This window comes from Cucurbita pepo, chromosome LG15 (assembly GCF_002806865.2).
Source record: "Cucurbita pepo subsp. pepo cultivar mu-cu-16 chromosome LG15, ASM280686v2, whole genome shotgun sequence".
Classification (NCBI taxonomy): Eukaryota; Viridiplantae; Streptophyta; class Magnoliopsida; order Cucurbitales; family Cucurbitaceae; genus Cucurbita; species Cucurbita pepo.
Genome location: NC_036652.1, coordinates 4,400,417 through 4,416,100, shown reverse-complemented (window position 1 = coordinate 4,416,100; position 15,684 = coordinate 4,400,417). Strand labels below are relative to the sequence as shown.

The window sequence follows — 15,684 nt, the reverse complement described above, 5'->3', positions numbered from 1 at the left end:
GGAAAATAGTAGGGAGGACACTAGTGGTGGTTCGAAACCAGTTCGTGAGGAAAAAAGAATTTGAACTACAAAAGGTTAGTATTCAAATTCATTGAGTTTTAATGCTTTTAAATATGCTAGCTAATTTACTATAATTGATGTACTTAGAGTTCCAAAGATCCAAATTGCTTCCACACGTGTTATAATAACATCATCACCTTTGGCATTCAAATATCACTCTTGTTGAATCAAAACTTATTTGACCAAACACACCGCCTATACATTCATGTTCAATCATGTGCGACACAACAACGTTGAATCTCATCGTCATCTTGATTCCCAAAAACAGGACCCTTGCTTCGTGATGCAATCTCATGTCTCGAGATAGCTCGCCTATCTGTGTATGTTTAATTACATTTGTTGGGATAGTTTGGCCGAGTGGTCTAAGGCGCCAGATTTAGGCTCTGGTTCAAAAGGGTGTGGGTTCAAATCCCACAGCTACCATTTTAGTTTAATCTTTTGTAAAGCCTCAAGACAGATAGTTACGTTTTGTCATCTCAATTTTAAAACGCGTCTACTATCGAGAGAGTCTAGCCCTACGCCGCCTATGCATGCATGTTTAATCGTGTGCGACACAACAACGTTGAATCTCATCGTCATCTCGGTTCCCAACATCAAGACCCTTGCATCTTGATTTAATCTCATGTCTCGAGATAGCTCGACCTGTTCAAACACATTTGTTGGGATAGTTTGGCTGAGTGGTCTATGGTGCTAGATTTTGCCTTTGTTGTTCCTAGACCACAACCTACATTCTCAAAGTGAGGTTGTGAAGTTCACCCCCACTTAACTTAGTAATCGTCCTCAATGACTTTCTCAAGGACACATAACCTTCTGTACATTAGGCAGCGGTCAATCTCGCTTCTTAAGAGCGAAGACTATCCCCAGACTAACACGAGTTCTTCCAGCATGTTTTGTCCTAACTCACATGCATCCTACAAATATTTTTAGGAGGTCATCCAACATAGAATTGTTTCAATTCCTAGAGTACGTGAGGATGCTGTTTACCCATAAGATCTCCCGGAGTACGTGGCTAGGGCATCTCATCTAGGTGAAGGAAACATAAGGTTCGAATGAGACATTCTACTAAAAACATGGTGTAGGGCATCCCACCTAGAAGAGGAAAATGTGAGTCTCAAGAAGCACAACGTGGTTGAAGATCTCGGGTCACTTTAGGAATGAATAGAGTATTACACTTAAAAAATATTCCTTTGCGATATGGTCACGTTATCAAAAGAAAATCAGTGTTGGACTTTGTAAGACACAAGTCCATATCAATGGTACACTCTGTTGACACCAAAGGATATATCAGGACGTGTCAGAGACAAATATTGGAGAGCACCAACGACACTCTGATAGCGAGTAGTATCCTCACGCGAGAGCTTTTCACCACAATCCAATCTGTCGAATAGCCCAACCACGAGAAATAGCAAGAGATAATAAGAGATGAGGAACTAAGTGTCATGTCTTATTTTTTAGAAGTGCCTAAAATTCATCATTCAGTGTCTGACGCCAGAGGGGATGCTCCATAGCAGTAATATGTGAAGTAGGTTCAGAGGCAGAAGACCGAACCACAGAATATGTTACTGTTCCATTTGTATGCACCTTGGGTTGATTGATATTGTGCTTTAATCGAGTACTATACGAATGAGTAGTAGGTGCAGGATCCACAACTGAGGGGAAAGTCGTACCAGCCGCTGCGAGGGGAGCAACCGGTGCCACAGAAGTCGGTCGACCAGCGGCCGAGGATCCGACTAGGCATTGTGCAATATCATCTGCTGGCGGAGGATTCGAGGCCCCAATCATTGGCGAAACAACCAATGTCGACTCGCGCGGCAGCGACGCAGAGAATTGCGCGGCACTCTCGAAGCTGATGTGGGCACTAGATTTTTGCATCCAAAGAGTTCGTAGGTACAGATATATGCATATGATCATTCTCCAAATTAGTACTATTGTTACCCAAATGCAAGTTGTACAAACCAAGGGCATTATGCGTCGACTGCAAGGTTGAGGAATTACTGGGTGGGGCTCTCTTGAACGGAAAAACATTCTCATCAAATATGACGTCTCTAGAAATATAGACATGACGAGAATCGGTGTCAAGACACTTATACCTTATGTAAAGAACACTAGCCTAGAAAGACACATTCCTTGGATCGAAAAGAGGGCTTTTGTTTGTTATATGTCTCTCGAGCCTTGTTCTCCGCGGTCATTCTCGCAGCCCTTGCCTTTCTCACTATCAAATCTACACCTGACTTGTTGAACCAAGCTAAGGTCACTAATGAATCTACATATCCTAGGGACGAGAAATTCTTCGTTGGTGGTAAGTTAACCGTGAATGGACTCTAACTCTAATGGCTGAGCTAGGTATGTATGCTTACCAATCTTGTCCCGAGCGCGCGGGAGACTGCCTCCTGTACCGATGTTAATTGAATGAATGGACACCAGAACAAGTTCGTGCTCCGAATCTATAAAGAGCTGCGTGCCTGAGTCCTTCCCCAAAAAGGATTGTTCCTTGTTGGTACGAGCTTTTCTTGTTCTCTTCTACCCTGGGATTGAATTGTTTTCCTAATGTTGTAAGGGACTCCCAAGCACATTCATTCTCTACCCTGTCTACTAAGAAAGAGAAGTTAGTGAGAAGATTCGCTTAATTGAATTGATCGTAGATGTATTGGGAATCTTCCTTGAATTGAGAGGAAGTAGGAGCATCGTGTTAAGACAAGGGCGGTGGGTAGGTAAAGACAGGGTGGGTTTACAATCAAAGCTCCAACTGTCTGTCATGCCGGGTAAACCACTAGGGTATGAATTTGGATCTAGGACCGGTAGCGGGCNCGCTCAACATGAGCATGGAACTGCAAAAGTATACTAGAAACTTCTATACAATCATGCATCAAATAGATCCACAAAAAATTACTAAAATCATCAACGAAATTGATAATATTTAAAGCCTCCAACAAATGGAGGTGTAGGACCCCAAACATCCGAAAAAATCAGTTCCAAAGGTGACGAAGACCTATGAAAAGAACTAGTGTATGGTAACTATTGACTTTTTGCTAACTGACACGCATTACAAACTGGACAAGGTGACTCACTAGCACATGAAATATTATTGAGACGCAAAATTAACTTTAGTAATTGAGATGAAGGATGTCCAAGACGTGCATGCCATTGGGCGTGAGTAGTAGATCTGCTCACTAAGGCGTGCTTGAGATCATCGACATCAGATGACTTAATAGGATAGAGACCAGACTCACACCTTCGGTCTAGAAGAGGAGGCCTCCAATGACCCGTTGACCTTGATCATACCATCGATCATAGGTCGGATTAGAGACCAGGTCAGTAGCAGCAGCGGTTGAGGAAGGGACCAGTTTGGCAGGTGCGGCAATGGTGCCATCGAGGTAGCCCATAAGCTTCGTACTCCGTAGGTAGGGGAGGAGCTGGGCGCGCCATATGATGAAGTTGTTTTTTGGTGAGATTGATTGTGACAACGGGGTGGAGAGGGATTGGACCAACGGTCGACGCCATGGTAGATGAGATCATGTTGGAGATGGTGGATGGGGAGGAAGAAGAAGATATGATAAACATTGTTAATGAATAAACCTTTGCTCTGATACCATGTTAGGCTGAATGATACTGTGACCTATATGGGTCACGTCCTCGTGTATAATGAGGATTACATGGTGGGCCTTGATCTATGATAACAAACTAGGAAATTCTCTTTGATTCATGGTAAGAAACGAGTAAATCATTAGATTCTCCTTGTTCATGTTAACAAACCAGAAAATCATTAGATTCTCTTACTAGATAGATATGACCTATTCTGCTTTTTAAAACGTTACAAATTTGTTTTTTTTTTTTTTTTTAAATTTTTTTTTAGTATCTTCAAATTTTTGCACTCTAATCTCTAATTCCAGAAATTCTATAAAAATTTCATAAATTCTATAAAAATTGGAAAGGCTATTTTCCCCTTTTATCATTAATATTTTTGCTTATACACATCATTTTAACTACTTTATATAGATATTATGTGATACCTTAAAACTATCGGGTATTATAACTCTTGTTGCCCATTCATGTTTCGAGTATGCTTAGAAGTCAGGTCATGAACTAGGTCTTGTTAGTTGACCAGTACAATAGGTTGTGAGAATATTTTGTTGTCGATAGCTCTCAATTTTCTCTCGATTGTTGGATTAAGCTTCTTAAGGTCAGTGAACATACTATTTACTATTGGATACCTAAAAATTTTATAGGATGAATTACTGATAATTAAAAATAAAATAGACTATTTAATTGTGTATATTTTAAAATTTCATAACCAAAAAACTAAGAGATGTAATTAGAAAAGATTAGACATGAAGGACTCAAAGGATGTCGTGTTTTGTGGTGTTTTAAAACAACATATGGGTAATTCTAAATTTAAAATATTTATTTGTACAAATTTGATCATAAATCCTTTACTCAGCAGCCTCTAATGTATTATTATTATTTTTATTTTATTATAAAAATTTGAAAAGGGGTTGTTTTCGTATTTATTTAAATATGTGGGGCCAAATTGTAAATAGCCATCCAACTTGGGTAACTTCTCCATCACCCAAGATTTGTTCAACAAATACAAACCCTATGTTTCCAACTTCAATTATATTATAAGTATTTCTAAATTTGATGCTTATAAATACAAACCATGCCCATCCCATTTCTCTCCACACCCATTTCCTTATATTTTTCAACTTTTACGATCCAATCCAAATGGGTCTCGTAAAGATTTCCTTCTCTCTCTTTTGTGTCTTCTGTATCACTATCCTTCCTTCGTCTCTCGCTCAAGACTCCCCTCAAGACTATGTTGATGCTCACAATATTGCTCGTTCTCAAGTGAGCGCTGTCCAAGTTGGCATCAAACCCATCCAGTGGGATGAAGAACTTGCAAACTACGCTACCCAATATGCCAATGAACGTAGCAACGACTGTCAATTGTTGCACTCTAATGGGCCTTATGGCGAGAATCTTGCAATGCATTCTAGTGGAATGACAGGCATTGAAGCAGTTCAAATGTGGGTGGATGAGCAACAATTCTACGATTATGCCTCCAACACCTGCACGGAAGGAAAAATGTGCGGCCACTACACTCAAGTGGTGTGGCAAAACACAACAAAAGTTGGATGTGCAAAAGTGAGGTGCAACAATGGCGGTACATTCATCACCTGCAACTATGACCCACCAGGCAATGTCATTGGCGAGTGGCCATATTAAACGACCCTTCAATTTAAAGAATAAACTATAAAGCGTGCAAGTTTTATATTATGTTTATGACATCATGTTCACAATTTTAAATGAGTTAAGGGATTTTATGAAGAAAAGATACCTAAAATATTTTTATAATATGAAAAAGTGAATATGCTAAAAACATAATAAAGAGATAAGAAATAAGATTTATCTTAGGGACACGATTTCATATGTAATTTAAATTTTATTTTATGTTTTTAAATTCATTCTTAGGAAACCTACAACAACAAAGTATTTAATAAATCTAAAACTCAAACCTAGACCTACACCTAGACCCAGTTCGTTTATTTGGTTATTTTAACCTTATTTAACTTTTGAGGAAATTGATCGGTTCAAGAATCTTAACTTACTGTGTGTGTTTTTCTTTTTTTCATATTTTCTTAATTCATATTGAGCTTAATGTTCATATTAAAATACAAACGATTCCTAAAATATTTCTTAAAAAAAAATCTAAGCTAGCTACTTACCTCGTCGTCGATGTTTGAGACCTCTGGTCTCAAGATTTCGATATCGGAATTATTTCAAATTTTCTCTAATAGTGTAACAACTCAAGTCCACCACTAGCCAATATTGTCATGTAATAACCCTAAAAAAGTTAGATAAAAAAGAAGGGAAACTTTGTCCCACATTGCTAAAGCCGGGGGGGGNGGTCCTCCACTTCATTTTATCATTTCAATTGAACGGTTTGAGCCAGTCAGAGGGCACACTTTCCGAAGGCTCAAGACCAACATTTTGGTTGATTCGGTTTGGGTCTGATACCCTCAGACCCTTTACTACTAGTTTCAATTCTTCATAAGCATTTAAGGTTAGTACGACTATTTTTTAGCTAGTTTAAATTTTTGAAGTAAATTTAAATTATTTATGCAAAACTAGGTGAGCCAATTCCCATATGACCCTAAAGTAAATGTAAGTATTTTCTTAAATATAATCATGTCATAAGTACTAGGAGTACAATACAAGGAAGTTTTATTGATAGCATGACCATAGGGAGTACTTAAATTCTTAAAATTCTTCGTCTTACGGGGAATATACTACTTTTTCACTGATAACTGTCTAAATGTAGAGTTATATCAAGTCTTTTTGTAGTTAATATTGCACTCTTATTCACCATTTTCTCATTTATTCCCCATTTATTCTACTTAGTGAGCATGAAATCGTTTATTGCAGTCCAACATGAAAAAAATATGATTTTGTATAAATCGATCTTAATTGTATATTTAATTGAGTTATGTGGTAAAATTTCAGACATTTATGCTAAACCATGTGGGAGTAGCAAATTTGGAAACAAATGGGAGAGGACATGGAAATTTTAAATCCATGTCAGCAGTCCAAGTGGGCCATTGACTACCAATGAGGAACGTCTTATGTGGACAACTTATTCCTTTTCAGCCCTAAAGAGGAACTCATGCTCAATATGAAAGGAAAAGGAAGACCAAGAGAAGGAGCCACATTTTTTGGGGAGAAAATCGAATTACACAGCAGCTTCTGCTGCAGTGAACTGCTGTGAAACCAGAGAAGAAGAAGAAAACCCTAATCCAGCAGCTGTTGACAGCAGAAGGAAAAGAAGACCAACAAGGATTGATTAGGGCAAAGAGGTGGACGTGAGAGCTCAAGAGAAGGGAACTTCCATTGACAAACGGCAACAAACCGGGATAACTCTTTATTTCCTTATTCTCTTTCCTTATTCCATCAATTTTATATGATGAAGATGCAGATTTCTCTGTTTAATTCAGTTTGTATGGAGAGCTAAACTTAATAGGGGAGGCAAGAGAGTTTTATATAGTTTAAGTATGTTGACGGTATAATTTTAGTTTATTAAAGAGTTGTTGTTAATGATTTACATGTATGTTTAATTAGCTACTTTACATACATAGTTGTTCTCTTATTCGGGAGAAGAGAGGGAGCAATGAAATCCTCTTTAATACTTTAGTTCCATAGCAAAGAGACTTGAAGGGTAATAGAAGGGTTAGGAATAATTCTTCTCATAGAGCCTTGTTAATAGAAATTACAACGATTATGGAAATAATCACCATTCATGACCCTCGGAAGTGGGCTTGAGAATCTATTAAAAGGAACTAAAATCTACCACAAAACTCAACAACTTATCTATTTAATCTCTCTTAGCCGAACCTTCCTCATTATAGTTGATTTTCTCATCATTTTCTGTTTTTGACAGCAGTGGCACTCTGTTTTAGTTTTGTTTAAATAGTTAAAATCTCCAACACCCATTTGAATGTTACCCAAAAACTCACTTAAATTTCCAGCGATAAAATTAACCGAAAAGATAGGTTCCCTGTGGATTCGATAATTTACTTATTACTTGCTACTTGTGATAGTGTATACTTGCACTTATTCTTGTGAATTTTACGTCATTTTATTATATACATCCACAAGCGATCATTCACTAAACAATGGTTCAAGCCCCTAGCATGGTCCAATGGTCATGAAGTTTACTAGTCCATTGAAAGTCAGGATTTAGGTTCATCTATAAAATTTCATGTCATTCAAGGTTATTAAGGTCGTGAACCCTAGATAGTATGCCTTAGGGGTATTATAGTCATTTTACACCTTTACTTGGTTTACCTATTTAACCTTATCCGATTACCACCAAATTTCATATATAACCTTAATATGTTATAACATACTTGACATTAAAATTTCGTGAGTAGTGGAGTTCATTTAGTGGATTATTTTTATGCTACTTAATTCTGAAGTGAATTGCTCGTTCATGTTCGTAACTCACGGTTCTTGTAATACTGAAAGTAAGGTCAAATTAACTCAAGTAAGTTTAAGTTGCCCACGTAAGGTCTAAAGAATCCAAGAAAAAGAATTATGGGATTCAAGCAAACAAGAGCCCTATGCAAGTACTTTCGATGCCATAACAAATAATATAGGGATATAAAACCTTTGGAAAAGAATCAGAAAGGAAAAATAAGCATAAAGGGTAAAAATGTAATTTTCTCTAATTTTTAAGGAATTTCCTTTTTTTTTTTTCTTATCTTATTTGAGAAGGAATTTCAAGGGGTTTAATAAGGAAAAATGGCACCAAAAAAAAAATTAAAAAAAACAATAATAAAATATTCAGAAAATGACAATCAACCGAAACACCCTTGATCTTCAACGAAATTACGAAAATGCCATGAATCAGAAAATGAGATTCGTGGTCGGGTACTTACATCTCGCATAAAATCTATCGTATCTTCCGTATCTTCGTTCTCCACCGTTGATTCTTTGCCAAATCTAAGTATGTTCTAAAGGAGACACATCTCATCATATCCAACGGTGAGAATTCAAAATAGAGGCCAAATGTCTGCTGATTCGAGAAGATATTTCTAACAAAAATTCTAGAAAACTCAAACTCAGTGCACTATGTTTCTAGAGGTTTTAACATTGGTTTAAGCCCCCTTTAGAAAGTCTAAAGTTCGGGATTTCATTTGGAGCAAGAATCGAACTTAGTCGAGCCTTCAATCACGAGTTATAGCCTCTAAGATTTTTGGTTTCTTACTCTTAGGTTTCTTTCGAATTCGAGAGCCATAGTCCATTGTTTCCTTTCAAACTTGTTCTTACACCTTCTAAATAAAATTACCCACAAGTTTGATAAAGAAATTGTGTGTTGAGTGAGCCTCAAACACCGAGCTCAAATTCAGACCACCATTGAAGGTTAGAGGTTGAAACATGAAAATCCAATTCTAGTCCACACGTAAATTCGTCAAGAGAAACCTATCTCATTCGATTTCTACACCTCCAAGGAAAATTTTCAATGAAGACCACAAAGTTTAACAAGTCTTGGAGCGTGCCCAAGTGAAGAAAATCGTTTTCGGGCAAGATTTGGGGAAAGGATCGAATTCTTACTAACAATCCATTTTCTTTAAAATTGATCCTTTCTTTAGCTTAAAAGAATTAAGACAAGTATTTTTACGAAGAAATTGAGAACTATACGTCCTAGATTAGGCTGCCCAAGAAAACAACACAACATGGGTAAGTTGCAAATCAAGGAACAATTCCAAAAATCAAGACGACATGCTTAAAGACGTTCTTTCCAAATAAAAATTAAAGTTTGAATACCTTGGACCTGATAAAAACAACTTCGAATAATAAAGTAGTTAAAACACGCTATGGGTCTATATGACACCTGCTCCAAAACCACGTCGATCCTCGACGTGCATAATCTTCTCCTTTAAAAACAAGAGAAAACTTGAAAGAGTACAAAAACTCAGTAAGTAACCTACTTGTAGGCTCTTAATCGAATCCTTAGGTTTTGCTAGGGTACCATACTTTTTCTGGTCATGTTCTTGTTCTTGTCCTTAGAACTTAAGTTCTTAGGTTATTTTCTTGAGTTCTAGGTTCTTTTCATGATCTAGCCCAAGGACCATGGTCCTTGGATCTGAGGGCTGAACCTTGGTTTTTATCTAAAGACTTTACTCATAAGGTTTTCGGTTCTTAATCTTGGAAATATGGATCTTTGTCTGTGTTCTAATTCTTATTCTTGTTCGGGACCTTCGTCTTGTTTTTAGTTTTTGTTTTGTTCTCGTTCCTTAAGTCACTCCTCCTTGCCAAAATTGGCTCCTTCACTCACTGTGGCGACTCTTTCAATTTTAACACCATCTTCTTCCGTTGCTCTGGGGGACGTGGCTCCCTCTCCATCTATTAGAACTTCACCACGTGCTATGGCGTCGGCAACTTCTCCACCGACTGTGCCTACTGTTCCATCACCGGCCTCCACTCCTAGTAATGGTGGTATTGTGAACAGGATCGTTTTCTATGGATCTATCATTGTAGCTTATCACTCACTCAAGATGGTCTCTTTATTAGTCAGTTAAAATATGCTCAAGATATTCTTACTCGTGCTCATTTTCTCGATAGCAAATCAGTCCACAAGGCAAAAATCTCACTCCATCTTCGCCCCTCTCTTTCTTGCTTCATCTAAAATACAATCCAGAGTCCGCACTCTCAGTTACTACCCTCTTCTTCCTCTATTGCTCTGAGTGCCACCACGTCCACCTTTCATTCTTCATAACTACCATCGAACCCTCTCTCTTTGCCTCTTGCCCTTTCTCATAATAGAGTCATCGCCCTAATTTTGAAGCCTCTACCTTGAGTCTCTATCTCACAACCCAGGTTGTTTCTCAACGCCTAACTGATGACGGTTCACCTTTCTCTGATTCTACTCTCTATCGACCTCTCTTTATATTTTTCAAATATTAACTTTGTAAATTTTATCTTTACTTAAAAAAAAAATTGAGAAATATAAAGTATTAAACATATTCAATAGTAATCTCTCAAACGGGATCAAATCGGTATTAACCCACAAAGCATGGACATGCAACATGTGATACCTAAAAAAAATTGTGACAAACATCAACTCGTTCAATAATCGAAGTCGAGTTGAGCCTGTTATAGTGCCTCGTGATCATGATATTAAATGTTTTTATTTTAATTTTTTTGGAGAAGCTAATAAAACGAGTTTTAGAAAAGAAGAGAATATTTGTGTGAATTTAGTAAGGAAAGGGCGATGAAAGTGGAGGATGGAAATAGGTAAAAGCATTGAAATTGTGAAGTTGGGGGGAGAAGGTGTTGGCTATGAACCCGCCGTTTTCTTCTCCGTTTTCTTCTCCGTTTTCTTCTCCGTTTTCTTCTCCGTTATCTCCTCCGCTTCTTCTCTCCAAACTCTTTTCCCCTATTTTCCTCCATTTACCTTTCTATCCAACGATTATACCTAATCAATCCAATTTTTTCTTTTTTCTTTTTTATTTTATTATTANCATTTAAAATATATATATATTTTTTAATTTTTTCTTTAAATAAATCTTCAAGAAATTATCATATCTATATTTTCGTAACAGTACGATCTCAACATAATATTTATGATGTCAATTTAAATGAAAAGATGTTCCATGTTGGCCATGAAAAATAACGTTCNATCAATCCAATTTTTTCTTTTTTCTTTTTTATTTTATTATTATTTCATTTTTCAAAAATTATTTATTTATTCCTTTAAAATATATATTTTTTTTAATTTTTTCTTTAAATAAATCTTCAAGAAATTATCGTATCTATATTTTCGTAACNAGTTACTACCCTCTTCTTCCTCTATTGCTCTGAGTGCCACCACGTCCACCTTTCATTCTTCATAACTACCATCGAACCCTCTCTCTTTGCCTCTTGCCCTTTCTCATAATAGAGTCATCGCCCTAATTTTGAAGCCTCTACCTTGAGTCTCTATCTCACAACCCAGGTTGTTTCTCAACGCCTAACTGATGACGGTTCACCTTTCTCTGATTCTACTCTCTATCGACCTCTCTTTATATTTTTCAAATATTAACTTTGTAAATTTTATCTTTACTTAAAAAAAAAATTGAGAAATATAAAGTATTAAACATATTCAATAGTAATCTCTCAAACGGGATCAAATCGGTATTAACCCACAAAGCATGGACATGCAACATGTGATACCTAAAAAAAATTGTGACAAACATCAACTCGTTCAATAATCGAAGTCGAGTTGAGCCTGTTATAGTGCCTCGTGATCATGATATTAAATGTTTTTATTTTAATTTTTTTGGAGAAGCTAATAAAACGAGTTTTAGAAAAGAAGAGAATATTTGTGTGAATTTAGTAAGGAAAGGGCGATGAAAGTGGAGGATGGAAATAGGTAAAAGCATTGAAATTGTGAAGTTGGGGGGAGAAGGTGTTGGCTATGAACCCGCCGTTTTCTTCTCCGTTTTCTTCTCCGTTTTCTTCTCCGTTTTCTTCTCCGTTATCTCCTCCGCTTCTTCTCTCCAAACTCTTTTCCCCTATTTTCCTCCATTTACCTTTCTATCCAACGATTATACCTAATCAATCCAATTTTTTCTTTTTTCTTTTTTATTTTATTATTATTTCATTTTTCAAAAATTATTTATTTATTCCTTTAAAATATATATTTTTTTTAATTTTTTCTTTAAATAAATCTTCAAGAAATTATCGTATCTATATTTTCGTAACAGTATGATCTCAACATTTTGGTTGACTTCAAAAAAAATTTAATCCTTTATCTTATGCCAATTATTAATTTATTAATATTTATGATGTCAATTTAATTTGTCGACTATTTAAAATGAAAAGATGTTCCATGTTGGCCATGAAAAATAACGTTCATTTTTTTGACCTAATTTCCAAACTTTCTTCTCCCTATATAAACCTCTCAAATTCATCCAAGTTGTAGAATACAACGCAATCTCAATGGACCCTCGAACAACCTCGTTTCTTCTCTCACTACTACTCATCATCTTCTTCAATTCACCCTTTGCTGCTTCCGAGACATTCAACGTCGTCAATTTCGGAGCCAAACCCGACGCCAAAACAGACTCGTCCAAGGCCTTCCAAGCAGCATGGGCGCGTGCTTGTACCTCTTCTACGTCCGCATCCATTTACGTCCCAAATGGAAGATTCTACCTCCGCCATGCAACTTTCAATGGGCCATGCATAAACGACGCCATCGACATACACATCGATGGCACTCTCGTGGCTCCGTCGGACTTCCATGTTAATGCCAACTCTCCAAATTGGATCATTTTTCACCTTGTTAATGGAGTTTCCATCTTTGGTGGTACTCTTGATGGTCAAGGAGCTGGCTTGTGGGCTTGCAAACGTACTGCCAAAACCTGCCCTCGTGGAGCCACGGTATACTCATTCTTTAGAGCTGTAATTAAATTCCTTTATTTTTTTAAAAAGCTTATAAGTATCATATACTTTGTTTTGTGTATGTGCAGTCGTTGGAATTTACCAATTCCAAAAACATTATGATAAGTGGATTAACCTCATTAAATAGCCACATTTTTCACATAGTAGTCAATGAATGCCACGATGTGAAAATGGAAGGACTAAAGGTCTCCGCTTCTGGTAATAGTCCCAACACGGATGGTATTCACGTAGGCCTATCATCTCATGTCACCATTCTCAATTCAGATATCAGCACCGGTGACGATTGCATCTCAATAGGCCCCGGCACCTCCAACTTGTGGATTGAGAATGTTGCTTGTGGCCCTGGCCATGGAATTAGGTACTTGTTAAGTTTTTTTTTACTTGAAAAACAAAACCAATTGACGAGGAGAGAAGTAGCCTATGTATCTTAAAAAGATTGCTAGATCTCTTTTAACACTCACTATTTTATTGGATGATGCAGCATCGGGAGTTTAGGAAAGGCGTTGAAGGAGGATGGAGTTCAAAACGTGACAGTAAAATCTTGTAGATTTATGAACACTCAAAATGGAGTGAGAATAAAAAGTTGGGGAAGGCCAAGCAGTGGGTTTGCAAGAAACATTCGTTTTCAACATCTCAAGATGACTAATGTCAAGAATCCCATCATAATCGATCAAAATTACTGTCCTCACAATAAAGATTGTCCGGGCCAGGTACATTTCAATATTTGTATGCATTAAAAGAAAAACATTATGTTTAAACATAAAATTTCATTTTTGGTTCTTCTAATTGAATAGGCTTCGGGAATTAAAGTTAGTGATGTGACATATCAAGACATTCGTGGGACAACAGCCACTAAATTCGCCATGACATTCGATTGTAGTCCAAAGTTTCCATGCGTAGGAATAAGGTTGGAAGATGTAAAGCTGAGTTACAAGAATGGAGCAGCCAAAGCTTTGTGTAGTCACGTTAGAGGAATCGTTACTGGTTGTTAGTGACAACAGAGAAATTTGGTAGAACTCTTTGTATTATTAGAAAATGAAGCTAAATTGTTTTTCTACATCTTCCACCCAAAATATGTATCTAGAGGCAAATCGGGACATTCCCCACTACCATTTATGATTTAAAAACCATACACCTAATTAAACACAATTCATGTATGTACCCAATACACGTAACTAAGAATGCATGTAATAAATGTTATCAAGGTAATTGCTAAGGTGCTTTCTTCAGTTGAGTATTAACCATTGGCTAGCGCTCATCTCCAACTTTGTTTCCAGCCTTTCATTTTCTTATATCCCGTATGCCATACCTCTAATCCTACAAAACTAGGAAAGCCTAAGGAGAAATTAGTCTTGTACGAGACATTACAATACAAAAGAAAAAGTCTCAGAGAATCCTAAGCCTTTGCTAGCTGTCAAATTCAAATAGTACAAGGGGAGTCAATAAATTAGCAGCTTTACCTCCAGAAATAGGAGAAGGGAAAGAAAAGAGAAGAGACCGAGTTCAATCAAGCGAAGCAGGAAATCCGTCATAGGGGAGTCAGAAGTAGTAGTCTTGGATGCATCTGCTTCGAAAGAGGAGTTTACTGCTTGAGGACTTAGTCAGTTTTTTACACCGACCTTTCCTTTGTATACGAAAGTCACTCAGAGTCCCGGCTTCGAACACATTAATAAGTTAATAAGGAGGAGACCCTTCGAATGCAAATCCATACAAGGAATGGCTTCTCACTTTCCATCCATGAACTCTGACTAGTTCACATTTATGAATGCTAGGCCTTTTAGAAGGTTTTGCGTTATTTAGGCACATCCAACCAATCAATCCCCCTTCCCGGAAATCGGGGAGAGGAAAGCAAAGAGAGTTCAACCAGCCCACAAGATTAATGAGACTTTACAGTGAAAGAAAGAGAAAATGAATTAGCTACTGAACCGATAAGACTGGAAGGAGGTAAAGCAATTCCATTGCCTTCCCCTGAACTCCTCCTATTTCTTTCTTCCCTTCGCTACTGAGCCAGAAGCTAAAGAAGACGAAGACAAGATGAATGAGAGGAAAGAGACTGAACGAACCGATATGACCTTGCCTGAACTTTACAGTCGAGTAAATGAATTAGCTATTGAACCCTCACCTCTTTCTTTCTCTTCGTTTACTGGATTTCATTCATTTACTCTCGGGTCAAGGAATATCTTCTTCTTCTTCTTTCATTCTCTTCTTCAATCAAACATTGTTCAGTCTCATTCATCTTTTCTGATATTTATTCATCTATGATATGGTTATGGTTTATATGGTATGGTTCCTACAGGGCTGAATCCCCCTTTCAGCTATTTACCTTATTCATTCAATCTGGAACCTACCTATCTATTTCTTCTTCGTCAGGTTGTTAGGAAGTAGTCAAGACGAAAGCGAACCCCTGGACTATTCATTCATTCTTCTTTCCTGGATAAACCACTCCAAAGTGATAATGTCTCAAAACGAAGAGGCCATATGGAAACAAGCCGTAAAACTTCCAAGAGAAAGAAGATTGACCCAATAAAAGATAAAATCTATTAGAAGTGATTGTGAACTGATATGACCTTATCTTGTTCATTTACTCTTTCTCCCTGACTGAACTGTAAACTCCTTCATGTCGGGTGATTGAATAGGCTTTGATTACCTCCCGAACAGCTAAGATTCCCAGTTTACAGTGAAAGA

General features: G+C 37.1%; 2 protein-coding genes and 1 non-coding gene across 3 annotated transcripts; all 3 read left to right on the top strand.

Moving 5' to 3' along the window:
* Positions 1 to 403: 403 nt before the first annotated feature.
* Positions 404 to 483, top strand: TRNAL-UAG. Its single transcript has one exon. It is a non-coding gene; the product is annotated as a tRNA-Leu (tRNA).
* Positions 484 to 4,782: 4,299 nt separating this feature from the next.
* On the top strand, positions 4,783 to 5,337 carry LOC111776283 (pathogenesis-related protein 1-like). The gene has a single exon (XM_023655697.1). It carries the CDS (start codon positions 4,783 to 4,785, stop codon positions 5,281 to 5,283), a length of 501 nt encoding a protein of 166 aa, XP_023511465.1. The 3' UTR covers positions 5,284 to 5,337.
* Positions 5,338 to 12,537: 7,200 nt separating this feature from the next.
* On the top strand, positions 12,538 to 14,057 carry LOC111776385 (polygalacturonase-like). Its single transcript, XM_023655820.1, has 4 exons — positions 12,538 to 12,978; positions 13,068 to 13,357; positions 13,481 to 13,709; positions 13,794 to 14,057. The coding sequence occupies exons 1-4, from the start codon at positions 12,538 to 12,540 to the stop codon at positions 13,989 to 13,991; spliced, it is 1,158 nt and encodes a 385-aa protein (XP_023511588.1). The 3' UTR covers positions 13,992 to 14,057.
* The last annotated feature ends 1,627 nt before the right edge of the window (positions 14,058 to 15,684 follow it).

What these genes read in the sequence shown, in the direction of transcription:
- LOC111776283 (XM_023655697.1), top strand. Translation starts at nt 4,783, where the DNA reads ATGGGTCTCGTAAAGATTTCCTTCTCTCTCTTTTGTGTCTTCTGTATC.
- LOC111776385 (XM_023655820.1), top strand. Translation starts at nt 12,538, where the DNA reads ATGGACCCTCGAACAACCTCGTTTCTTCTCTCACTACTACTCATCATC. An exon ending in CCTGCCCTCGTGGAGCCACG is followed by an intron (nt 12,979 to 13,067) that starts GTATACTCATTC and finishes GTGTATGTGCAG; the next exon opens with TCGTTGGAATTTACCAATTC. An exon ending in GGCCCTGGCCATGGAATTAG is followed by an intron (nt 13,358 to 13,480) that starts GTACTTGTTAAG and finishes TGGATGATGCAG; the next exon opens with CATCGGGAGTTTAGGAAAGG.